Source organism: Pezoporus flaviventris, unplaced genomic scaffold, assembly GCF_033815535.1.
Source record: "Pezoporus flaviventris isolate CSIRO_AGI_PZ_B2104156 unplaced genomic scaffold, CSIRO_AGI_Pfla_v1 ptg000002l, whole genome shotgun sequence".
Classification (NCBI taxonomy): Eukaryota; Metazoa; Chordata; class Aves; order Psittaciformes; family Psittacidae; genus Pezoporus; species Pezoporus flaviventris.
Genome location: NW_026892550.1, coordinates 69,746,015 through 69,771,128, shown reverse-complemented (window position 1 = coordinate 69,771,128; position 25,114 = coordinate 69,746,015). Strand labels below are relative to the sequence as shown.

At 53.1% G+C, this 25,114-nt stretch overlaps 1 protein-coding gene across 1 annotated transcript; it reads left to right on the top strand.

Annotated features, from left to right (window-relative positions):
• Positions 1-4,334: 4,334 nt before the first annotated feature.
• On the top strand, positions 4,335-23,415 carry LOC133274843 (adenylate cyclase type 10-like). The gene is made up of 26 exons (XM_061464319.1): positions 4,335-4,720; positions 4,903-5,096; positions 5,404-5,508; positions 6,626-6,664; positions 7,218-7,361; positions 8,787-8,992; positions 9,421-9,514; positions 9,829-9,914; positions 10,475-10,663; positions 10,777-10,898; positions 11,533-11,609; positions 11,897-12,086; positions 12,995-13,047; positions 14,324-14,477; positions 15,168-15,360; positions 15,893-15,979; positions 16,406-16,686; positions 17,335-17,471; positions 18,007-18,132; positions 19,653-19,907; positions 20,533-20,871; positions 21,104-21,170; positions 21,647-21,818; positions 22,198-22,305; positions 22,464-22,642; positions 23,214-23,415. Exons 1-26 carry the CDS (start codon positions 4,335-4,337, stop codon positions 23,413-23,415), a joined length of 4,185 nt encoding a protein of 1,394 aa, XP_061320303.1.
• Positions 23,416-25,114: the final 1,699 nt, after the last annotated feature.

Genomic DNA, 25,114 nt, shown 5'->3' with positions numbered 1-25,114 from the left:
TTAAAACAAATCGGGAATTGCCTTCGATGTAGAATTGTCTGCTTAGCAACTCAGCAACCCAGTCTGCTTAGTTGAGCTGAAGCACTTACAGTGATTTGGCATATTATGATTGGATACATGTTTTGAAGACCCTTAGTGACTAACATATAATTGCTTAAACACAGCTGTGAGAACTCAACCTTGAAAGCTTGCCAACAGTCCACAGTTCTCATTAACTTGGTGAATTCCAGCCTCTTATCTTGCTTGCTTAAGCTTCTTCGGGCCTCCCATGGCCTTGCTGTATCTTTCAGGACTATTCAAAGTTTATGTACCACTTATGCATTCTCCTGTGAGAACACCGTCTCCACATCTTCCCCCTTTATGTTTTATATATGGTTTGGGTGGCTCTACTTGAGCAGGGGATCCGGGCTAGATTATATTTCCAACATACGCCAACCAGAGGCTGCCTGGGCCTGCCCCTTTTTTCTGCTGTATGGCTCTCTGATAACAGGCTGTATAGCTCTCTGATCCTTCACATCAAGGTCTGGCATGGCATGTGTCCCCACCGCTCCACGCCTGCTGGGTTGCAGCCAACAGCGGAGCTAAAGGTTCTTCTTGGTGGCAAACACAGAAGCCAACCCAGTCTTGCCCTTGATTGTGGTAGCAGGCATTTGGTCAGCCTCAGTCCTTGCACCTTGTTGTCAATGCACAGTTTCACCTGCTTCATCCAGTAACAAGTTGCTACTACAGCAAGGCACACACACATTTACATTAGCAGAGTAACTGTTACAGGGTGCAGCAGCATGTTGAAGATGCTGATGGCAGTGAGGGACTAGCCAAAGAAATTTCTTACCAGTGGAATTCTCCCCCCTCTTAAATTTGTTCCATCACCTGCTTTATAACACTACCATTGTATTAAAATTTTTCTAGCTTTTGCCTTAGCATTTTCTAGCAGCTACTGCAAATTTCCATACTCTAACATCTCTTTTACAAGTGACAAATCTATACAGTACAAGGTGCAGTTTCTTATTAGCACCTAGCTAGTAAATACAGGTGGTTTTATACACAAAATCACAACCTCTAATAATAGCTATTTTACAAGCACACATATTCAGGATGTTACTTTTCAGTTGCCCCCAAGTGATGTTTTGCAGTTATTTGTTCTTTCTCTTCCTCTATCTCATTCTGCTTGGGGTAATCACGGTCAGCTCCTGTAGCTGAGGCATCAGGTTTATCCATTCGTCTGTCCAGCTCATGGCAAGGCTTGACAAACTTTGCAGGCAGTCACCATGGACCTGTAGGCAGGAGGACACCAATATACCCCCTCCCCCAGGTTATCAGTTCTTCAGTTCTTGAGAAGTAGACGGGTTAAACAGGTTAAGTGCAGCATCATTACTCTCTCTCCCTCCCCCCCTCTTTTTAAGTCCCTGCAAAAGCCATCATTACTCCCACTACAGTCCCACGTACAGAACGTGGCACAAGGACCCTGTGGAGACTAACAGCAAACCAGCTCCGAGAAGCATCACTGCAGTGCGAGGTGGCAGGCTCAACCTTAGCGGGCGTCCCCGCAGAGGCTCTGCCTCCCCCACATCGTATGAGGCTTGGGCTTTTATACTGACCAAAATGCACACTCATTCCGACACAGGTGGCCAGCCTGTGCTGGAAGAAGTGGCCAGCAGTATCTACAGAGGTCTCCAAGGGTTGATAGAAACCTGGACATACTTATATTTACCAACTTCTAGTACATGAGTATCACAGAGAAACTGTATGGGCTCCCCCTGTCAGTTGCAAGAAAAAATCATAACATATATAGCTTGAGTATAAGAGGATTGTAACGCATACGTGGTCACTGTTTGTCAGGCCTCCTTAACTATTTTGAGATCAAGAGCTTCCCACTCTTTAGCCCCCTGCTGTGTAGTAAACACAGGATATGCAAAGATGCCCATTGCAGAAAATTCCCCGGTAATGTTCACCTCTTTGATTATCCATTGTTACAACTGAGCGTCTCCAGGGCCAGTAAGTCTGAGCAGACCCACCCGGGAGACGAAGAGTCAGGGTCTGGAAGCAGAGGATATAAATCTGGCTCGGATTCAGGGGATTCGGGGGCTGATCCTGCGCCGAACTCGGGGTCTCCGTTGCTCGCAGCTGTGTCTTTCTTATCAGATGTATCTCGTTCGGTATGTAGCCATCTGCAGACCTGGCTCCTCCGTGACTGAGTTAAAAATTTTTTCACTCTAGGGCATAGTGGGTTGGAGAGGCTCGCGGTTCCTTTAAATCTCCCGCTCGCGCATGATCCCTATTTTCTACTGCGTGCTTCAAAGTGGCGCCGCAATCGATCCGGCGCCGAGGCACCGCCCTCTTTCTTTCGGATTCCTCGGCATTTATCATACGTATACCTTCTAATATACTTTCTCTGTCCTTTTCAAAGTCCCTACTTTCGGAACTGGGGTGGTGGGGGAGCAGGGGGTTGCACCTCCTCCGCGGCACCTTCTGATGGAAGGGGAGAAAAGGAAGGGGGTGGGGGTGGGGGGTGGGGGGAAACCCTGTGCTCCCGCGAGTTGGGGGGGGGAACGAGTTGTAATCTTCCCCCGGTTTCAACCGACCGGGGACGTCTGTTCCTAGTTTCTCCGTTGCTACCGCGGCAGTTTTCTTTTCTGCCTTGTATCTTTTTATACAGTTCATTACTTCCCTCCGTGGTTTACCGAGTTTCTTTGCCTTTTTATAATCATTAAGCACTGAGTCAAATAGTTCATCACCAAACTTTCGCCACTCACTCTCCTCAAATATTGTATTAGGATCTGCAAAAAAAATCCCTTAGCCTTCCCTAGCCGCTAGACCTGCTAGCTGCTTTAGAGTCTCAGGCTCAATTCCCCGCTTTATAAAAAGCACTGTAAAAAGTTCAGGGCTCAGTTCCCCGCTCTTATAAAAAGCACTGTAATAAGTCCAGGGCTACCTCTCGGTCCATTTTCATGGCCAGCCTTTTCCGGATCATCTTCTTCTGGGTCGTCCTGTAACCTCGGTCTCCGGATCGGCCTCCCGACGCAGCAGTGTCTGGTTCGCCCCAGCGGCGGATTCCTTTCGGTTAGTCCGAGCACCCGGGTCCGTCACGCCACCGCAGCAGCATTGCCCGCGCTTCCCGGCCACTGCCGCCGGCGCCGCTCACTCGCCGTTCCGGGTCCCCGTCGAGCGGGGCCGTGTATCCGGGTCCCCGTTAAACCGGGGCCCTGTATCCGGGTCCCCGCTAGTCGGGGCCCTGTATCCGGGTCCCCGTCGACCGGGGCCCTGTATCTGGGTCCCCGCTAGTCGGGGCCCTGTATCCCGGGTCCCCGCTAGTCGGGGCCCTGTATCTGGGTCCCCGTCGACCGGGGCCCTGTATCCGGGTCCCCGTCGACCGGGGCCCTGTATCCCGGGTCCCTGCTAGTCGGGGCCCTGTATTCCGGGTCCCCGCTAGTCGGAGCCCTGTAATCCGGGTCCCCAGCGACCAGGGCCCTGTAGTCTGCGTCCCTGTTCGGGCGCCATTTGTAAGCGGCGAGGAAAAGCAGACACGCTAACCCAATATGGGTGATAAGCAGCTTCTGCTTTATTTGTGACGCAGTTCACATATATATAGGAGTGGTATTCAGCCACTCCTTCTTGGCACAACAGTATTGGTTAGCCCCCCCACAGCTTCCTCCACATTCTCCTCCCAGGTCCGATCTCCGGCCACCTGTGGGGGCCACCCCCTGCCTTGCTTGCACAGTCCTCCAGAACTCTATGGTCCTGCTCTTAGAGTCATTCTGCAACAGCACCTAAAGACTAGATTTTATGGGGAGGAAAAAAAATATTAACGTAGGGACAGCATCTGCAACCAATGGGATTCACCTTCTTCTACCCCATAAATATTAATTTTGGCATTTTGAGCCTGTGTCGTGGAGCCAACATCATGGAGCCCCTTGAGAGGCAGGAGGGAAGTCTGCACTGGAGATGTGTCATGGTTTCAACCCAGCCGGCAGCTAAGGACCACGGGGCCACTTGCTCACCCCTGTTCTGTTCCCCTGGGTCAGCTGTCCTGTCTCTGCTTCCTCCTGGCTTCCCCTCCTCCCTGGCAGAGCATGAGACTCAGAAAGTCCTTGGTCAGACTAAACATTACTTAGCAACAACTAAAAACATCGGTGTTATCAGCGTCGTTCCGAGGCTAAAGTCAAAAACACAGCACTGCACCAGCTACTAAGAAGGAGAAAAATGACGGCTACTGCTGGACCCAGGACAGTAAGGAAACATTTTTCCTTGCTACCTGCAAGTGTAAACTCAACATCCCCAAGCTTTCATACACATAGCCCTTTACAAAATCTTAACTACTTCCATTGCCAGATAACATGCCCACCATTTTGGAGTCTGTCCTGGACTTCTGGGTGGCCCACTGCATGCTGCCTGGTGCTCTTCAGATACAGCCCAGCAAGGGTTCCCAGTCCCTCTCCCCCTCCTGTCTCCAGACCAGAGAGCACTGTCCCTTCCCTTTGCTGCAGCAGCAAGGGAGCACTGGAAAAAGAAGCGGGCAAGACTACTGGGAAAACGGTGACAAGCTATTCCGCTGTCGGGAAGGAGCAGTGCTCTCAAACAGCTGTGTGTGCAAGGCACTGCAGCAGGTCTGCATGTGCCTCCCTTGGGTGCTGTCCCCAAGCAATGGGGTGGTGCTGGCCACCTCCAGCCAGTGGCCCAGTGTCAAGGAGGAAGCCTCGGCCACGGGGCAGCAGTTCCAAAGGTGATGACCCGCAGAGAATGTCACTGTCAGCTCATTGTGATGTGTGCGGAGAGCTGACAGGGAAGCAAAGACCTACTGAGGAGGCCACTGCCAGTGACTGTGGCCACCCTGTGGGCAGAGGGACAGTTGCCCCACATGCAGGCACCTCACATGGCGCACTGGGGTCATATTTCTTCTCCCAGCTGGGCACAGCAGATGATCCTGAGGTACCCCGGACACCACAGGGTGCAGATGGCGTCTTCTTCCTGGGAGAGGAAACGTTGCAGCTCAGAGCTGGACAAAGCAGCAGCTTTTCTCCCCAGCCTTGTTTCTAGCGACTACCTCGGGACCAGCTTTCAGGCAGTCCACGGAGTGCTGCTCTTTGCAGATATTTCAGGTAGGGTGCGCAGGGAGGAGCAACTGTGACATCGAGGAACGTGAGCCATTCTGGCACACACCAGGCCCTTTGGAGCCCTGCCCCTGCTGCTGATAGTGAGTGGCCATAATGAATGCTGAGGTCTTCTGCTGGGATTCCCAAAAAGGATGGGCTATCATGGGTGGTTAAGCACTGCTGCAACCCACACTGTGTTGGGGCATGGGAAGGTGCCGGGCTGGGCACCCCGGCTGGCCAGTGTGGAACTGGCTGCCAGGTCCTTTGGTCCCCAGGGCATTCATTTCCTGATTTCTGGGTGTCTCTGTTGCAGATTTCACCTCTTTGACAGAGCACTGTATCTGGAAGGGTGGTTCACAGAGAGGCACTGATGAGTTGGCGGAAGACCTCAATCACTACCTGTGTGACGTTTTGGAGGGTAAGAGCCATGCTGCAGGACTGCCTGGCGGCAGGCCATAGGGCTGCTCATGGAATGGGGAGGCTGGTATCCTGGGCAACCTAGTCCTGCTTCCTTGGAAGGGCTGGGACTTTCTGTGGCCTGGAGGAACAGTGAGAACAGCCAGGCTCTCCTGGCAAGTCAGGACAAGTGCAGGTCCTTTCTGCTCCCCACTGTGGCCAAGGAGGCACCCACTTTCTCAGCAGCCACCTCTGTGCTTCTGATGGGAACACCCAGCTCCATGGTGCCTGGGGGCCCAGAGCAGGCTGAGAGCACCAAGCAAGTGCCAGCGCACAAGTGACCTGGACATGCTGGCACTGGCGTTGTGTGGGAAAGACAGGGAGAGACAGAGACCCTTCCAAGCCCATTTTCTCAGGGGATGTCTTGACCCTTCTGAGCTGATTATGAGCACATTCTGGACACCCCTTTGGCAGCATTTGTAAAGAAAAGCAGAAGAGGCCTCGAAGAGGATGAAGGGTCTAGAGCATCTCTCCTACAAGGAAAGGCTGGGGGAACTGGGCCTGTTTAGCCTAGGGAAGAGAAGGCTTCAGGGGGGATCTTACAGTAATGTGTCTAAAACTTCAAGGGAGGGAGCAGATTAGACAGAGCTAGGCTCTTTCCAGTGGTGCTCATTGTCAGGACCAGAGGCCATGCCATGGGCACGCACTGAAGCACAGCAGTTTCCCTCTGTAAGTTGGGAAACACTTTTTGGCTGTGAGGGGTGACTGACTGATTGCCAGGGAGCTTGAGAAATCTTCCTCTTTTGGCTCTTCCAAAGCCATCTAGCCAGCGTCCTGGGCAGCTGGCTCTGCCCCGCTTGAGAGCAGGGTTGGACCAGATGGACCCCAGAGGTTCCTTCCAGCCTCCACCATTCTGAAAATTAGGTGGCAGCTTGAGGCCATGCCTCTGTGCCTTCTGTGCAGGTACCAGGGCTGCAGCCCCTGGGAGCCTGGGAGGCAGGCCAGGGTGGTGCTTTTCCTAAGCTGTGCCGGATAGTGCACCGTCGCCTGGGTGCTCCGCTCTGAGCACGGGGGCTTCCTTTGTGGATTATGGAAGAAGGTGTCCACATGACTCTTCCTTTCCTTCCCTCTGTCTCCAGACATGCTGACTCTTGGAGGTGACATCTTGAAGTTTGCTGGTACGTACTTAGGATGATGATGCCCATGGGTATTAATCTGCAGCACGGGACTGCTGTGGCAGCTCTGCTGTCCTCCTTCAGAGGCTCTGTGCAGCACCTTGAGCCATCTTCCTGGCCACTCTCATACGCCTTTGCAGCGCCCTTTCTCCAGGCTTCTCTTCCCACCCTGGGCCTGCAGTTTGGCTTCGGCAAGGGTGGTGGCTCCCCTCCCTCTGCCTCAGCTTGCAGGGCTCTGTGCTGGGGGTGAGGGCAGAGGCAGCACTGAGAGGAGGAGACCTACTAGAAGGTGAAGCCGAAGGCATTTATTGGAGTGCTGGTGAGGGACGGGGGGACGGGGGAATGGAGGGACGGGCTGGTGACAGCACAGCTCAGGCTGCCAGGCCGCAAGAGGAGGAGGAGTCCCAGCAAGTCCAGAGGTCCTCCAGAGGCCTATGGCCTCCCACAAGTCCATCTTTTTCAGCACGTCATCTGGTTTCTGCTGTCCCTGCCATGGAGCGTAGGTCAGGGAGAGTCAGGTCTCAGCAGAGCCTTGACGTTCCCTTGCTTTCCCCAGGGGATGCTGTGCTGCTGCTGTGGAGAGCAAGACCCAGTGAGATGGCCAAGACCATCAGCCTTGTGGTGCACTGTAGCTGGCAGATCCAGAAGAAGTACCGGAGGCATGACATGCTCGTGGGTCAGAAATTCCGACTTAAGATAGGTACAAGTGCTGTGCCAGGTGCAGATCTGTGGCACTCTCCTGTGCTTCACACTGGCAGGGAATGCGGGGATCCCCGCCTGGGGCTAGCGCCAAAGGAAAGCATCTCCTGCAAGCATTCAAGGGGCCACCTGTAGTTGGACACCAGACCACTGGGTTTGTGTGCGTTCACAGTTAGAATTAAACCTGGCAAGGGATCTGAAAGATAACAGGAAGAGCTTCTATAGGTATGTAGCAAATAAAAAGACAGACTAGGGCAACATGGGCCCTCTCCAGAAGCTATCAGGAGAACTGGCTACCCTGGATTTGGAGAAGGCTGAGGTTCTTAATGACTTCTTTGCCTCAGCCGTCACTGGCAAATGCTCTGAGCACACCACCCAAGTCCTGGAAGGCAGATGCAGGGACTGTGAGAATGAAGACCTTCGGCCCACTGTAGGAGGGGATCTGGTTCAAGATCATCCTAAGAACCTGAATGTGCACAAACCCATGGGAACTGATGCAGTCCGTCTGCGGTTCCTGAAGGAGCTGGTGAATGAAGTTGCAACTGTCCATCATATTTGAAAAATCATGGCAGTCATGTCAAGTCCCTGACGACTGGAAAAAGGGAAATATAACCCCCATTTTCAAGAAGGGGAAAATGGATGACCCAGGGAACTACAGACCAGTCAGTCTCACCTCTGTGCCTGGCAAAATCTTGGAGCAGATTCTCCTGGAAGGCATGCTAAGGCACATGAAAAACAACAAGGTGCTTGGTGACAGCCAGCATGGCTTCACTAAGGGGAAATCCTGCCTGACCAATTTGGCGGCCTTTTGGGTGACATGGTCTAGTGCGAGATGGCAGTGGGGTTGGATCTAGGTGATCTTAAGGTCCTTTCCAGCCCTCACTGTTCTATGGTTTTATGATTCTGTGAAGCTCAAAGGAAGAGCAGGTGTCAGGTTGAATACTGGGGTCTTTGAGCATCTGCTGTCGGCCAGATGCCTGCAGGAGGAACTTATCCCTTCATTTTTCAGGTGGAGGCAGCTTTGCATCCTTTTCCGTGTTGGATTCTCCCCTGCCTTTCACAAAGAGCAAAGGAGAGCTGCATTGCTTAAGGCTGTGAGAAGGGTTTTGCAGGCTGTAATTTTTCTTGAGCAGACAGCTACAACCCGCCTGCATGTAAAGGGGGTGGGCGGTGATCAGGGGCTTGGTTTGCTGGGTTTCTGGGGCAGGTTAAGACAGCCAGCACTCTCAACACAGTGTCACTGTCCACTTGGTTTGTCTATTTCTTAACACCCATTTAAGGGTCCTGTGTCAGTAGCCCCTCGAGAAGGATGGAGGATGCCCTCCCCCTCCATAATGACCATCTCCCCACTGGGGTTCAGATTGGCTTCTGAACAGCTGAAATGCTGGAGGCTGTAGAGCTCTGCTTCTCCCTCTCTCTCTCCCAGGGATCTCTGCAGGGAATATGCACCACCTGAGGTTTGGAGACGAGAGGCAGCAGTACTTCTGTGTCATTGGCAAGGCCCTGGAGGATGTCTGTGAGGCCGAAAAGCTTGCGGAAGCAGGTGAAATTGTCCTCTCAGCCTCCTGCTGGGAGCTATGTGAGAAGCACAGGCTCAGAACCAGCCATATTGCGGGCAAAACAGCTGTGAAGGTAGGTGGATGGGACAGCATCTAGAGCCATTCTGAGGACCTGGACCTGAAGGAGGGAGGCCTCAGAAAGCTGAAGAGCTGAATGTGGAGAGAGTTGTAGCTCTGAAAGGGGAGAGCAGCTGATGCTCTTGTCCTTTTATGTTAGGAGTAACTCTGGGCTGGGCTTGCTTGGTTTGAGGGGTCAGGAGGCACTGGAAGAGTTTTGGCCCCACCAGCAGTGTCCTCCGTGGGTCACGGAGCTGTTGACAGCTGGGGGATGCTTGGAAGACGTCTGCTCAGCTCCAGGGTTTCTGAGGAAGCACTGCTGTCCTGTCCAGCCAGATAGGCTTCTTCTCCCCTTTTCTGGACAGTGACAGTGGAGGGCAGGATCTGTCCCCTGGGACTCCTGGAGAAGCCAGTGTCAAGTGCTTTCCTTCTGTGTACCTTCAGGTTACGGGCATGAACCAGATGTCTCTGTCGGAATGCCAAAATGTTTTAGACAAGCTTCCACAGAAGGACAAGTGCTGCTTCACGGAAAACGAATGTGAGTGCCAGATTCACCTTGTTTTGGTTTTGCTTGGAAACATGGGGCCTGGCTGCTGCAGGGGTCAGGGATGAACTACCGCTCCCCTCTTCCCCTCTCAGTTAGCAGTCATGCTTTTGGCCCTCTTGTGCATCAGCTGGGGCAGTTGCTGCTGCTGCCATCTCCTTCCAGGGGACAGCTCTGCCCTAAGCACCTGCAGGTGGCAACACAAGCAAACGCAGGAGTCTCTCCCCTGTTGCCAGTGCTAGCCCCTGCTTTCCAACAGCTCGTAGTCCCATCTTCCCACAGCAACCATGTGTGTTTCCTCTCCGCAGATGCTGTCAGGCCTGCTCTTTTCTTGAACCCTGATACTGATGTGGGAGACATACTTAGTTACATCCCAAAAGCTGTTCTCAGGAAGGTACGCCTGGGCCGTTGCTGCTGGGGCTGCTTTTTTTGCAGGGCAGAAGAAGTGGTGCATTCAGAGAGGGAGTTTCCATGAGAGCAAGCCAAACAAAGAAAATGCATCCCGAGATGACAATGTGGGCAAATTAGGCCAAGGGGCACAGGTGCTGCACCACTGGATGAGTTGTCCTCAGAGAGATGGGTGGTGGGGCAGACATTTGCATCTCTTGTCTTTTCTGTGGGTATGGCTCTTCATGTTCTGTGGACGTGATGGCAGGATAGAGGGGAGAATCCACTGAAGCCCCATGAGCATCGCTCAGTGTCACCACTCATGTCCGTAACTGTCCCAAGATGGGGTGTTACCGGAGCGCCCTTCTCGCCTTTGTCATTTGTGTTCTGATTTGGTATCTGACTGCTGCAAGCTGGGCAGCCTGCCGACCATTTAAACCGAGAGGAGGATCTTCTCTTCCCCTACTAGTACCTGCTATTGCCAGGACACCAGCTCTCCCTTTGTACCTGGCGTGGGCAGCCCCTGGGAGAGCAGGCTTGTGAAGCCGTCATGCTCTTGTCTTCCAGCTTGAAGACAGAGTGCCGCAGGACTTCCTCTGTGAGCTACGGCCAGTCACCATCCTCTTCCTCCACCTGAATTTTGATACAAAGGACATAGTATCTTTCCGCAGTGTCCTCAGTGAAGTCAGCAGCCTGATGCAGGAAATCGTCTGTCCTCACAAGGGTGAAGTGAACAAAGTCTTCCTGTTTGACAAAGTGAGTGTGAGGTGGAATCATCTCCCCCCAACCCAAGAGGGTGGATACTGAGCAAGAGGGGAAGGTTCCTTCTTAGGCATTGTGGCAAGATGTGCTGCATCTGTCCTTGGCAGGGCTGTACATTCCTTTGTGTGTTCGGACTCCCTGGAGTAAAGCTGGCCCATGAGAGCATTCATGCCTTGCAGAGTGCTTTTCAGATCTTCAACTCGTGCTCCAAGATCATTGCAAAAACAGGGTGAGTGTCTGGTGGGGCTGAGGGAGCGCATGCTGCCTGGGCCAGCGTAAAGCAGAGGAAGAAAGAGTGTTGCGTCTAGCTTACCCTCCCCTGTCCTCCCTTCCTTGGCAGGAAGGAAACAGTGCCCTGAGAGGTGGCAGGCAACCCCTGGGCTTATCCCTGGGCAGCCAGGCAGAGTGTCTCCAAGCACACCCTGCTAGCCACCATGCTGGAATGAGCCCTAGTGAAGGCGAGAGGCTCCTTGGTGCCAGAAGCAGCACCTTCTGGGTGACTGGCCTGTGAACAGTGATGGGGCCTAGACACCTGATCTTACATTGCTGTCATCACAGGCAGTGACGCTGTGGCACCTTCTTCCCTCCCTCTTTTCCCACTGGTCACAGGTCACAGCTCAGGGAAGGGGGTCTCAGGAGAAGTGCCCAAAAGTTCCTGCCTGTGCTCTAAGCCCTGTTCCTTGTCCTTGCCGCCTGGGTCCTTTACAGCCCTGAGCTCTCTGTACCCCGAACCCCAGGCTGGCAGGGCAGGATTGCCAGTGGCCCAGGCTAGTGCTGAGGGGAGATGCGGGAAGAGATGAAGCTGGGTGGGCAGGACTGCACCTGGAGCGCTTCTGAAGCCGTGTTGTTTCCCTGTGTGCCAGGACAGTGTCTGTGTCTGTTACCAGTGGGATGGCGTTCTGTGGCCTCATTGGCCACCCTCTGAGGCACGAGTACACAGGTACAAGCACGTGTGTGCGGTGTGGGAAACTGGCGTGAGCTGTTGGGAAGAGGAAGACAGGCTGGGGAGAGTGCCTGTCCAACAACCAGCCAGGAATGGCCCAGGCAGCACCAGTCCTGGGCTGGGGTGGGACACTGGGCTCCACAGCTGGTTGTTCCCCTGGGATCTGCTTAACCCACTGTGGGGCTGCGGGTGTCGGATGTAGGGCAGCCGTTGGTCTGGAAGGGCACTGTGGAGCTGGTGGCACAGGTACATCACTGTGTGCTCTTTCTTCATCTCTCTGGCAGTCATTGGCCAGAAGGTGAACTTGGCAGCCCGGATGATGATGAGCTACTCTGGGCTGGTGACCTGTGATACCACAACCTGTGCCAGCTCTGGGCTGCCCTCTTGCTACTTCAAGGAGCTGCCGGAGAGAAAGATGAAAGGCTTCAAACATCCTGTCACTGTCTATCAATATGTGGGGATCACCACCAACAGGTGAGTGTCCTCTTGAGAAGTCTGGATGAGGGGATGGTGGCATCAAGGGTCCAGCTTGGCCAGCATAGAGGAGTTCTGCAGAGAGAGCAGAAGCCGCTCTCCATTCACTGTGGATGAGACGGTCAGAAGCCCTGGTGTAGGAGGCTTTTTACCTCTCTTCCCTGCTGTTTCCTCTTGCTGGGAGAGTGGGAGTGAAACCACAGGAATGGGGAAGGTTTTGTTTTGGTAGACACAACCTGGCTTTCAGGCTCTGTCCAAATGGCTTTCAAACTGTGCTTTCCGTGCTGTGCTCGCTCTACCACATGCCCTGGTAATGCTGACCCAAGAAGGTTTTGTCCTAGCTGCTCTTGAGTGGGAAGCTTTGGGCCAGTCTGGTTCCCATGGATAAAGGTGGACCCTCAGGACATTCTTCATCATGTCTTCCTCCTCAAACCTGGGCTCTTCCTCTGGGCCAGGATTTGACCTTCTTTTTGGATGATGGTTTGAATGTTAGTCTCTGAAAATACAGGAAGACTTAAGCCAGAGGTGCCAGGTGCTTGGAATCCCAGCCCATTGGGTCCTTGTTTCCAAGACTCTCGGTTTTTCCTGGCCAACGCAGTAAAGATATCTGCTAACCAGCAGCTCACTCTTGCTTCTTTCACATGTCTCTGGGTCTGGCCTCTGTTGACGGACTCTCAATATATTCTCTTGTCCTGGTGTGGCTGTTGGGTTTCTTAATGCTTAAAGCTCTCTCAGCATGCCAGCTTGAACTTTGGTGGGGGGGAGCATGCAGGGGATAACATGCTGCTCGAAAGAAAAACAGGTACCCTGAGGAGCACATCCAGCCCCTCCATGCCAGGCTGCTTCTTGATGTCCCTTGGCTTCTAACCAGCTAACTGACTTGTACTTTCTTTTTCCCCTGCTCCTAGCATATTTGGCATGGCTCTTGCCATGAAGATGCCAGAGAACGCCTCCTTGCTGGGTATGTGGAGAATGCCTTGCTCTTCTGAACCCCAGTTTCTTCCCCTCAGTAACATGTATTGGGAACGGAAAAGGTTTTGCTGGGGATAATGTTGCCTGCAGAGGCCCTGAGGAAGTGCTGGCTCTCTCAGTGCCTACTTAGTTGATATCTTTGGGGTGGGAAGCAGGGTGAGGCGCTCGGTGATCCCAGGCAGGCTCCAGACCTGATAGGAAGGTTTGTTTCAAGCTGCTCACACCCTGGGGGCTAAACCAGTCCCACATCCTTGGGATCAGGAAAGAGATTTCCTTCTGCTAGACTGATGGGGAGTTTTGGTGGTTGGTTCTCCCCCTTGTACTCCTCAGAGGTGCTTTCTTGGCAGCATCTGCTTGTAAACATGGAAAAGTCAAGCATCACGGACGCCTTTAATCACTCAGTGTCTTGCTGGATGTTTTGGGCCCTGTCATGGGTTAACCCCGGTAGGGAACTCAGCCCCACACGGCTGCTCACTCCCCACAGTGGGATGGGGAAGAGAATTGGAAGGGTAAAAGTGAGCCCACTGGATACGGACAGCTTAATAGGTAAAGCAGCTGCTGTGCATCCATGACAGGCAAAATCAGGCATTCTTTCACTGCCTCCTGGTGGCAGGCAGGTGTCCAGCCATTCCCAGGAAAGCAGAGCTTCAACATGTGTATCAAGGACTTGGGAAGACAAACACAGGAACTCGTAATGTGCCCCCTTCCTCCTCCTTTTCCCCAGCTTTTCTTGCGAAGCACAGCATCATATGCAATGAAATAAGCCAGCTGGGGTCTGCTGTTGCAGCTGTGCCCCATCCCAACTTCTTGTGCACCCCCAGCCTGCTTTTGCTGGCAGGGTGGCATGAGAAATAGAAAATGCCTTGATGCTGTGCAAGCCCTCTTCAGCAAGAACTAAAACACGGTTGTGTATCAACACTGATGTGCTCTGTGGCCAGTCGTACAGCCAGGAGAAGATGTTCTAAGTCTGTTTGGGACACAGCTGCCTGAAGCAACTCAGATCATCCCTTCCAGCCTTGTACTGGATCCCTGAGGGGGGATTTGCACGGGGCTGTCTGAATCTCTGTGGGACAGGGCATCCGCTACCACTCTGAGGAAGGCAGAGGTGCAAAAGCTGGGACAAGAGGGTTGGAAGGCAGCAGGGGTATCGTAGGCTGCCAGATGTGGTAGTGGGAGGGAAGCTGTGGTGGAGGGTACCAGCCAAAGGGACGGCTCTTTGCTTTCTAGCATGCCCCAGCAGCTCATTTTCTTGTTTGTCTTCACAGGTCGGAAGAAGGAGATTGACCTCTTTGTCAACTGCTTGGAAGCCTCTAACCGTTTTGGACAAAGACACATACTGGCATTTGAGGGCGCAAGGGGCGCTGGGAAGAGCCAATTACTTAATCACCTGTCCCAGTTAGGCCAGTCTGCTGGCTGCAGGTACAGGGTTTTGTCCTGTAGTTTTGGGACACTGCTTCTTTCCATCCCTGAGAGCCATGGAACGCTCCAGCCCCTTGGCCAGTGTGCCTTGGCCTTGGACTGAAGCCTCCTCAAAAAGCCTCATGGAGGCATTCCATAGTTATCTCCTGCGTGCTCTGCTCCTACCCCTGTCTCTTTGGGGTGTTGGAGGTGCTTCTTGACCTGTGGTGTTTCCTCCTTCACAAATAGAAGGAAAAAGCCCAAACTCGGTGCTTTGCATTGGATTCCAGATGCAACATATAGCAGGGTGGCCTGTCTCAGAAGCCCTGCTTGCCCCCTGACTGTTTCCCAGAAGGAATACTGGGCCAGAAAAGCCTCTCTGTGGCTGAGAGGCAGACTGCTAAGGTCTGGAGCCCAAAGGCAAACTCCACTTGCTCCATGATCACCTCTTAGCTCTGCAAGTCCCTCTGCAGTAGGGAGGTAGGGAGACATGGACCAGCGCTGCAGAAACCAGAAGGGGTCTGGACCTAGCTCTCCCAGTGGCTTGGCAGCAACTGCCTCTCTGTGCCCTTTCTCTTACAAGGAGTGAAACTCCCGGTACCACTTTGAAGTGGGAGGCTGAAGAGTTCCCCCTAAAGGCAACTCCAGCTCTTTTGTCTTAGAAGACTTGGGCCGTTGGGGATCTCAGTGCCTTTTGCTTTTGCATGGCAGGGTATTTGGCATGGAACTGCTAGAGGTCAACGTGAGGCAGTCCTTCTCTGCCATGCGTATTCTGATGGCCAGGGTGATGGGCCTCCATGAGTGTGAATCGTGCAGTGCCAGGGAGCACGTGCTACGGACAAATCTCAACGGGATAATCGAAGAGAGCAACTACTGCCTCCTCAATGACATCTTCCTTGTCAAGGTGAGAGCGAGAGGCCTCTCTGACCCTGGAGAAGGCTTTCTCCTGAGCCCTTCTGGTTCTTCAGCAGTCTTCTAAGGCTGCTGGAGTGCCTTAGCTCAGGGGGAGGGATTGCAGGGGGTCACAGCACATGTTTCCCATTCCTGGCCCCGGGGGCTGCCTGTATGTGGTGACTTAATGTCCCGCGCTGCATCTGGCAGTGCCTGGTGCCTTGTTCGGCATTCTGGAAGCAGCACTGGAATGAGGCTGGGTCTGACCTTGTGCTGAGGTCATTGCTGTGTGAGTGGTCTGCTCCAGCCAGCCCAAGATCCCACAGTCAGAGAACCAGCTCTTCAGCCCACCGCCAAGATGCAGCTCTGCCTGAGCCTCTGCTTTAGGCTCTAGTTGAAGTCCCACTGTGGCCTCTTGCACCCGTGCTGGGGAGAGGGAAGGTGCTGAGGCAGAGCAGGGAGGGTTTGCTCTGCCATCTTGCTTGGTGGGTAGGTGTAGCGAGCCCTGGAGACATGTTTCTCCCTGACTTTGCTTTTCTGTCTAGTTTCCCATTTCAGACAAGGTTCGCCAAATGCATGAAATGCAAAGGAAAGAGGAATTGCATTCAACCTGGGCAAAAGTGCTAGAGAAGGTGAGCATTTCTCCTTTTCTCCTTCTGGGTCAGAGGAGGAAAACAACCCTGCTGGCTCTGGGCTCTGCGCCACAGCAGTGTGAGTGGGTGGGAGGACCTGGTCCTTGCCCTCTAGGGCCTGAGAAACCCCCCATGTTCTCTCCATAGCCCGACAAGCATACTAGTAACTTTCCTCCCTTAAAGCGTTCCCTGGAGGAGAGAGAATTCTGCGTTCCCTTGCCCAAGCTCCCTCCTTCTGCAGGGCAGGTGATGTTAAGCATGACCTGAAAATCTCAAAGAAATTAGGCATTGGGAAGCTTCCAAGCACGGAGTTGGTTGGGGTGAGACTTGAGAGCATCCTCTCAAGAGACAGAGGCAAAATCTCCTTCCCTGTAAGACACTTGAGAATCCACTGGATTCCCCTCAGAACAACTCTTTTTTTTCCAGACCATTGACAGAAATGCCATATTTGTCATCGACAATGCCCATTTCATTGACCCCGCCTCCTGGAGTATCATGGCACCTCTGCTCTGGAACATCTCTGTCTTCATGGTCATGAGCTTATGTCCCGGCTTTGCAAGAACCGAGAGCTTTCACAAAGCCACAGCAAACAACCTGATGTCCCATAAAATCATCTGCTTTCAACTAGAGAAGCTGAAACCTTCAGCTGTGGTGCAGAAGCTCTGCCAGGACCTTAGAGTGGTCAGCATCCCTAGGGCTTTAGTGAGGTAAGTTGGAGCAGGGGAGCTCCCTGGACACGAAGCATAGGAGCTGCCAACCCTTTGCTGTTTCACAAGGAGGAAGGGAGGAAGACCCCCAAGGCCAAGCATATCTGGGGTGTGAAAAGGGCTTGGTCTAAGTGGCCAGGCTGTGTGGCAGATTCCCTGGGGCAGAGGTCTGCCCTGCTGCCAGAGAGCACCTAAGCTCCTGAGGAGAGGAAAGGCAGGGCTTGCTGCTCTGTGCTTTGGGCACTGTCTGCAAGTCTTTCCCCAGGGACTTCAGCAAAGGCTGGAGGTTCAGGGGGGCCAAAAACCACATGCCAGCAGGAGGACCTCCCTTTCAGAAGTGAGGTGTAGCTGTGACAAAGATGCTGGCTCCCCAGCTATGCCTGAGTGGCTTGCTACCCACCTCAACTGTTTTTCCTTTTAGGGTGGCGAGTCACTGGAACATGTTGTCCAAAGATGTGGTGAATGCTCCACCCCTGGGAGGGTTCAAGGTCGGGTTGGACAGAGCCTTGGGCGACATGGTCTAGTGTGAGGTGTCCTTGCCCATGGGAGGGGGTTGGAACTAGATGATCCTAAGGTCCTTTCCAAACCAACCCATTCTATGATTCTACTTCTCTTGTGCTGATCACTGCTGGATCTGTTCCTGCCCAGGTTCCTTGTCCAAAGAAGCTTGGGGATCCCGTATTACTTGGAGGAGCTGGTGCACTTCCTTCGTTGCAACGACATGCTCTTGTTCCGCACCAAGAAGTGGGGTGAAAAAGCAGAGGACAGCTGGGAGAACCTGAACAGTAAGAACCTTTGCCACTGACTAATGAGTTGCTGTGTTGCATTCCCTACAGCACAAACTTGCCCCTTCATTGCCCCATGGATTAGGGGCAGAGTAAGATCTTGCAGCAGATCATGCAGAACTTGGCCTGGCAGAGGCACGGGCTTCTGTGTGCCTTGTTGTCAGGACAGCCAAAGCAGTGGCTCACAAGTTGTGGCTTGGAGGGGCCTCAGTTCTTGGGGCTAAACCTCAGGGGAAATGGTTCTGGACCACGTAGGTTGTGGTCGTGAGACGTTCTCATGAGCACAGAACTTATGTTGGCCAAATGCTAGCTTAACTGAGAACAAACTCCAGCTTGAGGTGAGGGCCAGGAGCGGGAAACTTCCAGTGAAAACTATTTTGCTCTGCTCAGAGAGCATGTTCAGCACCCGCAGGTCAGTGCACCTGTACTGTGTGGTGTGAAGGGGCCTTGGACTATTTCAGGTGAACTTGGAAACATTTTCAGGCTGCAGGTCACTTTGCAAATTGCCTCATTCCTTCTCTCTTGCTCCACCTAGCTTTTGCAGTCTTGGAGTCATCCCTCACAGCAAGCTCAAGGTCCAGAGCAGGGGCTGCGGCCATGATCTGCATTGTAAGGCCAGGCGTGAACCTGGACAGCACCATGCTGCCCAGTAACTTGAAAGGTGAGGGGCAGAGAGCCACTCTGCTGGCTCTTGGCTGTGCCGCAGGGGCTGGAGGGAGGCTGGGCATCACTGTGCTGCAGAGTCACCCTCTCAGCTTTGGGGCTGGAAAAGGTGGCTCTGCTCCAACCAGCAACAGTCCTGGCATTGTGGGCAACCATTTTTCCTTCCTGTGTGTGGAGCAGCTTGAGCCTGCTGGTTGCTTTCCAGCAGCAGGTAGAAGAGGAAAAGTTGTTGATGCAACACTAAAATGACTCCCTTTTCTCACAGAAGCAAATCTTCTACTGGGACAAAAATTTGACTTGCCTCTGACTCACCTTTGAACACAGCTTCCATCTTGCTACTTTCTTTTTGAGTTCCCCAGCTAACAGTGGTTTCATGGCATGTTGTGGTGGTTTAAGCCCAGCCACGCATCTCACACTGTCACTCCCCCCCACCCCCCCACCCCCCCTCCCGGAGGGATGGGGAGGAGAATGGAAAGAATGTAACTCCAATGGGTTGAGATAAGAACAGTTCAGTAACTAAGGTATAACACAAACCACTACTGCTACCACCAATAATAATAATGATAAGGGAAATAACAAGGGAAGAGAATACAACCGCTCACCACCTGCCAACCGATACCCAGTCCGACCAAGCAGTGATCTAACCCTTCCTGGTAACTGCCCCCAGTTTACATCCTGGGCATGATGTGCTGTGGTATGGAATACCTCTTTGGCTAGTCTGGGTCAGCTGTCCTGTCTCTGCTTCCTCCTGGCTTCCCCTCCTCCCTGGCAGAGCATGAGACTCAGAAGATCCTTGGTCAGACTAAACATTACTTAGCAACAACTAAAAACATCGGTGTTACAAGCGTTGTTCCGAGGCTAAAGTCAAAAACACAGCAGTGCACCAGCTACTAAGAAGGAGAAAAATGGCTGCTACTGCTGAACCCAAGACACACGTAATTAAAAAAAATAAACCACTTTCCTGTGGATTTTCATGGAAGTTCACCTGTAGCCAGGGGAACTGTCAATGACTGTTGAATGTCCCTCCTGTCTGTCAGTAGCCATTTGTATGAACCTTGAAGAAACATTCCTGCTCTTAAGTTGTTTTGCCCAAAGCAACCCAAGAAGAAAAGTCAAAGAAAAGAAGAGTAAGGTCTGGCTGAGTTGAGACAACCTTTCTCGGGAGCTCTGAGTTCACCTCTGAGGTGGTGAAAGTTGTCTGTTCCCTGCTTGCAGGGCTGGCAAAAACCTAGTCCAGGTTTGGCAGGGCACATTGTGGGACGCATGTACCTGCTGGATCCTGCCCTATCCCAGTGGGGGAGTGTGTCTGTTGAGTGTCTCACTTTTTCCCAGGCCCTGTGAACTGCAAATCCAGTAGGAGCGGAGCCATTGTGCAGACACCTGTCCTGGGCTGCAATTGCCCAGAAGTGGCCAGTGTAGGGCCAAAGCCTATCCTGTTCATGCGTCGAATCTTTGCAGTGCCTCCAGCCTCAGTGTGGGGAAGAGGTAGGACTGAGACGTGTGGCTTCTCCTTGACAGAGATTGTGCTGGCTCAGCTGGACGAGATCACCCCACTGGAGCAGACTGTTTTGAAGTTTGCAGCCATCATCGGGCCGGTGTTCACTACCCAGCTGCTGTCATACATTCTTCCGATTAGAATGAGGCACAAGATGACTACCTTGTTGGACAGTCTAGTGAGTGACAACATCCTCAAGTGGACGGAGAGCACTGAGGAGCCAGAAGACGTCCAAGATCCTAGCAAGGAGCCAGCCACCCCTCCGCAGGCAGAGATTGGTAAGTGGTAGCAGTGGGGTGGACAAGGAGCTCCCAGATGGGCTCCTAAGGGCGTGGCGTGATTCCCTTCCTGTGAGGGCTGGCATGGCTGTTGGGGATGGGTTTGTCAAAGCTGTTACAAGTCAGTCTGAAAGCACACTAGGTTTGCACTGGAGGGAAGTTCCCACCAGCTGTCCCAAATGCCTCTGCTCCCCTGAATCCAAGTGCTGCTCGTAGCGCAGGCATGGGACGAGTGGAATCCCTGACATCCTCTCCCAGCCACCTGCAGCATCCAGACAAAAGATGCCCTCCAGAATGGCCCAGGGTCTTCAGCAAGCTTTTATTGGGCTTTGATTACCCTGTGATGCAGGGTTCCTGCTCAGGAGGCTGGTGGCTGCCATGCCAAGAGCGGGGAGAAAGTGCTGGCTGGGGCTTGCTTTGGCTGGCAACAACATCCCCAGCTCCTGCCTGGACCAGTGCAGCTGAGAACTGCATCCCCAAGGCTGTGCTAGCATCAGCCCTTTCACCCCATGCTGCAGGGCTTGGCGTGCAGCAGCACTGTTGCTATTCAGGATGTGCACCGAGGCATGACTGGCTCCCCATCTGGCCACAGCTTGGGCTCATACAAAGGCCCTTTGCCTTGCAGGTGTGGAGACCTCCCCCCCAAGCAAGCAGAGTGTGGGGTGTCCATTTGGTGTGCTGATGTTCCATAAGCCGCTGCTGCGGGAGGCTGCCTACGAGCTGTGGGTCCAGAAACAGCGGGTCACCCTGCACTCCAAGTGTGCTGCCTTCCTGGAGCGGTATGCACACAAATGCCAGAGCTGCGGCCAAGGGGACTTTATTGTCTTCCACCGCTTCGCTGTCAGCAGCACCCAGGACAAAGGGAGCTGTAAGGACTTTGATGATGGGGATGACCCACACACCTGGAAGGCCTTGGTGCTGGCTGGAAAACAGCTGAAGAAGGAGAGGTTTTACATCTCTGCAGGTATGCTGTGCACCATGCTCTGTAATTTGGGCCCTCCGGGAGCCCAGGGATTGGTGCTGGGGGTCGAGTGGGAGTAGATCTGCTAGGAACGAGCCCAGCAGGAGTGGACACCCACTGCAGACTTTCCTCAGTGTGTTAGCACCTTGCAAGGATCCTTGCAGGCCTACTGGGAGAGGGAGAGCAACTCTTATCCCAGGATACATGTGGGAGGTGTCCCTGGTTTTCTTTCAAGGTATTACAGATACTCAGGAGGAGCAGGAGCAGCAGCAGCAGCAAGCTTTTGTGGAAGAGGATTTTGGGTGAGCAGACAAGGTTCTGATTCTTTTTGAAGCGAGTGAGTTCAGGGTGTGCAGAGGAGACAAAGAAAATGCTGGCTTTTGGCTGTCAGCTGTGACTCTAGCTTAGCGAAGAGGCTTTCCGTGGGGTGGGAGCTGAGAGGAGATGGCTGTGGAGATGAGTGAGTGCTTAAGGACGCCCACGGCTCAGTGTCAAAGAAGCCCTCGCTTTCCAGTTCCTGCAGAGTAGTACTGCAAAATCTACAGGGAAAAAGCCACCACAAGGGCTCAGGTGGTTTGCCTGTGGGAGGTGACAGAAAGCCTAGCTTCTTCCTTACTCCCTCCTCCCAAAGGACTTGTATGACTAGTACCTGTCTGTGGCTTCCTGCTCTGCTTTGCACAAAGGGCTTTTGATGTTGTCTCTGGGAAGGAAGACCACTCTAGATGATACCCTTGTATTCTTTGCTCTCTTCTTCCCCTGGGCACTGTCCTCTGGGTAGTGCGACTGACAGAGAGGACAACAATGCGCTCTCATGTGACTGCAAAGGCATCGTGGAGTCAGTGCTTGTGCCATTGGTTCACCACTACACAACACTGGGCAATGCTGCCAGAGCCTTTTACTATCTTCTGGAGACTGCAGCTGCCTACCTGCATGTCTCCAACTACTACATGGTGAGTCGCCCTGCTTGCAGTGTGTCCTGCCTGGCTCTGGGAAGGACAAGTTTGCGTTGCACTAGGACACGACTTTGTGGGTCCTTGGAAGGAAGATGTTGAGCTCTGAGCCTCACTTCTTCCTTTGGTTTGCCTCTTGTGTGGGAAGAGGCATTGGGTGCTGTGCCCTTAGCATGAGGGGCATTAGCAGGGAGGAGGCCTGAACGATCAGTGGTGCCTGTGCTCTGAGGCACACAGTCAAAAACATGACTGTTTGTGCAGGTATCACCAGGGGAAGAAACAGACCCTCTGAAGACAGATGCCAGAGGCAATGGGGGAGGACAAGGGTAGCCATGGGCTCTGCACTAATCTCACCTGCTCTCCGTGTGCTTTCACAAAGGCCCTCAGGAAGCTGAGCGAAGCAGATATCCTGAGGAACTCTCTAAAGAGTAAAGCGAATGTGATATCCCGCTTTGAAGATGCCACCTTCTTCAGCCTCAAAGGGGAGGTAAAGGCGCGGTCTGGAGGGATCTCCTGAGTGATGGAGCTGGATGCCTTCCCCAGATGCAGTGGACAGGAGAGCTCTGGCTTCTCTGGCCACTGGCAGATCCCTGCAGTCTCTTGGGCATCTAGTCCACATTGCGATGTTTCCCTTTTCCTGTGCAGGTCTGCTATGGTGTGGGACGCACAGAGCTGGCAAAGAAAATGATCAGAAAGGCTTTGAGCCTGCTTGGAAGGCCATTTCCCCGGAACCGCGCTGAAGACTTTGTCAGGTCGCAGGTTGAAAAATTGCAGTGTGCCGCTTATGTTGCCAGAAGAGCATCTTCCCTTCCACAGAAGGCCCAGTAAGAAACACGACCAAGAACCCGGGGGAGAAAGAGTTATTTCCTACCTGGTCACAGGCATATGGGCACAGACCTGACGAGGCTTGAGGCCACACAGAGCAATGTGAGGGTAGAACAGGGAACGATAAAGTTCCTCTCTCCCTCCCTCCCTCTGAGGCCCTTGGAACAAAGCATACCTTAGGGTATCAAAGCAGCTTGCAGCCAGGGATGTGTCTGCTGGCACGAGTTGTGGCAGTGGATTGGTGCTGGCTGGGAAGAGAGAGCTGTACTGAAAAGGGGTGGGGGGGCTGGAGGCAGGACCAGGGCATGGAGAAGGAGCAGTAAGAGGAGCTTGGCCCCCCTGGTGCTGTCAGGCCAACATCCTCTCTAGCGGCCAGCTTCCCACTGTGGTACTTGTTGTTTGCCCCTTTCCCTTCTGGCAGCTCCCCCTCCATCAGCTCTATTTCCTCCAAGGAAGTGTAACGGTCTTGTCTGGCACCCGTTTTGCCCCCTGGCCCTGTCTGACCCAGCTCATAGGCTCTAGCCTGTAGAGCTAAAGCCTCTGGGCCTAGCAGTTTCTCTTGCTTGGCAGGAAGAAGAAGCTCGCCTGGCTGCTGCGGCAGAGCCGCTGTCTTTCCTTACTGGAGCACCTCTTCAGGCTGGAGGGCACTTCTGCTGGATGGAGGCTGTCCTGCCTGGCAGCGCGCATGAGGGCCAGCACAGACAGGGCAGTGGACTTGTATCTGTCAGCAGCCTGCACGAGCTATGATGCTGGCTTGGAAATGATCATATAGTTCATTACCACCATCTATCTTACATTTGGAGAAAGACGGTACTCTCCAAATATTTGTAGTACCGTAAGAAGCAATACATACAAATTATTAAATATTCATGTGTCCCTTCGCATTCAGATTAAATCCTTTTATTGTTACAGGATCTGTAAATATCTCCCAGGACACAGAAGGGAAAGGACAGGAGAAGCAGGCAGTTACTTGGGAGTATTTGCTGGGCTTGGTTGGTTTTTGTTGCATCCCTAATGAAGAGTCCATCCCCAGCATCCCTATAGCCCCCGTTCAGATACTGGAAGGCTGCTATGAGGTCTCCACGCAGCCTTCTCTTCTCCAGGCTGAACAGCCCCAACTTTCTCAGCCTGTCTTCATACGGGAGGTGCTCCAGTCCCCTGATCATCCTCGTGGCCCTCCTCTGGACTTGTTCCAACATTTCCATGTCCTTTTTATGTTGAGGACACCGGAACTGCACACAATACTCCAAGTGAGGTCTCATGAGAGCAGAGTAGAGGGGCAGGATCCCCTCCTTTGACCTGCTGGTCATGTTCCTTTTGAGCATTTGGTCAATGAGAAACTGAACCTGAGCCGGCTTCAGTGTGCGCTCACAGCCCAGAAAGCAAACCATATCCTGGGCTGCATCAAAAGGAGCAGGACAGAGAAGGGAAAGGACAGGAGAAGTAGGCATTTATTTGGGAGTATTTGCTGGGCTTGGTTGGTTTTTGTTGGGTTTTTGTTGGTTTTTTTTCCATTTTACTTATTGTTTAAATTGATTTTAAAATTATCTACCTCTTTTCGCAAGGATTTTCCAGCCAAGTGCAGTCATTTTAAAAGAGCTTTTAAAATCCTGTTGCATTATAGAAGTCTATTATATAAAAGCATGTATTAGTTTTCACTTAATACTATGAATACTATCTTCAGCCCAGTGGTCTCATCTAAACAAATCCAGTGGCTCCCTGGATTAAATCCTTTGCAAGCATTCAATATCATCCAAGTCTTAACAAGTTAGAAGAGCCATGAGGTGGAAGTTCACACCTGGAGGCAGGGAAATGAGCAACTTCCAGTACTTTTTACCGGCAGTGGTAGTCACCTGATGGTAAAAAGGGTCCTCAGACTGACAGGTACAGCTTCACTGACATGTCCATCTGGTGTATACACTGTACATTTCCCATCCTCAGTCCAAGTGAAGTGTCTCACCTCACCCACGTGTTACTGGTACAGCCCAGATGCCCTACGGCCTTCCTTGGAACTTCTTGAACGTGTGCATTTGTTGATCTCCTTCGCTCCAGAGTCAGTGGAGCACTGCTAGTGCTGCCGCTGTGCGGCCTCTTGCAGGGCTGGGAGAGTCCTGGGGGCCGGGGCCTTCTCTTTGGGGTCAGCAGGACCCTGCGGAGGGCGGCTGCAGCGGGATCTGCCGGTTCCAGGGCACAGGGTGCACTGACCCCCCCTTGTGACGTCGCGTGTGGCGAGGCCAGCCTGGCTCGTGCCTGGGGTCCTGCTGCGCACGCTGCGAGGTCTGCAGGGTCGAGCGAGGCTTCTCCTGTTGCTCTGGGTGCTCTGGGGCTGCTGTCAGCAGCACTCGCTGCCCATCCCAGAGCCATCACCAGTGTTTGCCTGGCCCTGCCCGGCTCAGGTAGACGCAGCGCATGACATGTGGAGAAACATTAAAAAAGCAGCAGAAAATCAAGGTGATGTAAACCTGCCCCAA

Excerpts from the sequence above, each read along its gene's own strand:
- LOC133274843 (XM_061464319.1), top strand. The coding sequence starts at position 4,335 with ATGCCCACCATTTTGGAGTCTGTCCTGGACTTCTGGGTGGCCCACTGC. Across the intron at positions 11,610-11,896 it reads TCTGAGGCACGAGTACACAG|TCATTGGCCAGAAGGTGAAC; the intron begins GTACAAGCACGT and ends TCTCTCTGGCAG. Across the intron at positions 15,361-15,892 it reads ATGACATCTTCCTTGTCAAG|TTTCCCATTTCAGACAAGGT; the intron begins GTGAGAGCGAGA and ends TTTTCTGTCTAG.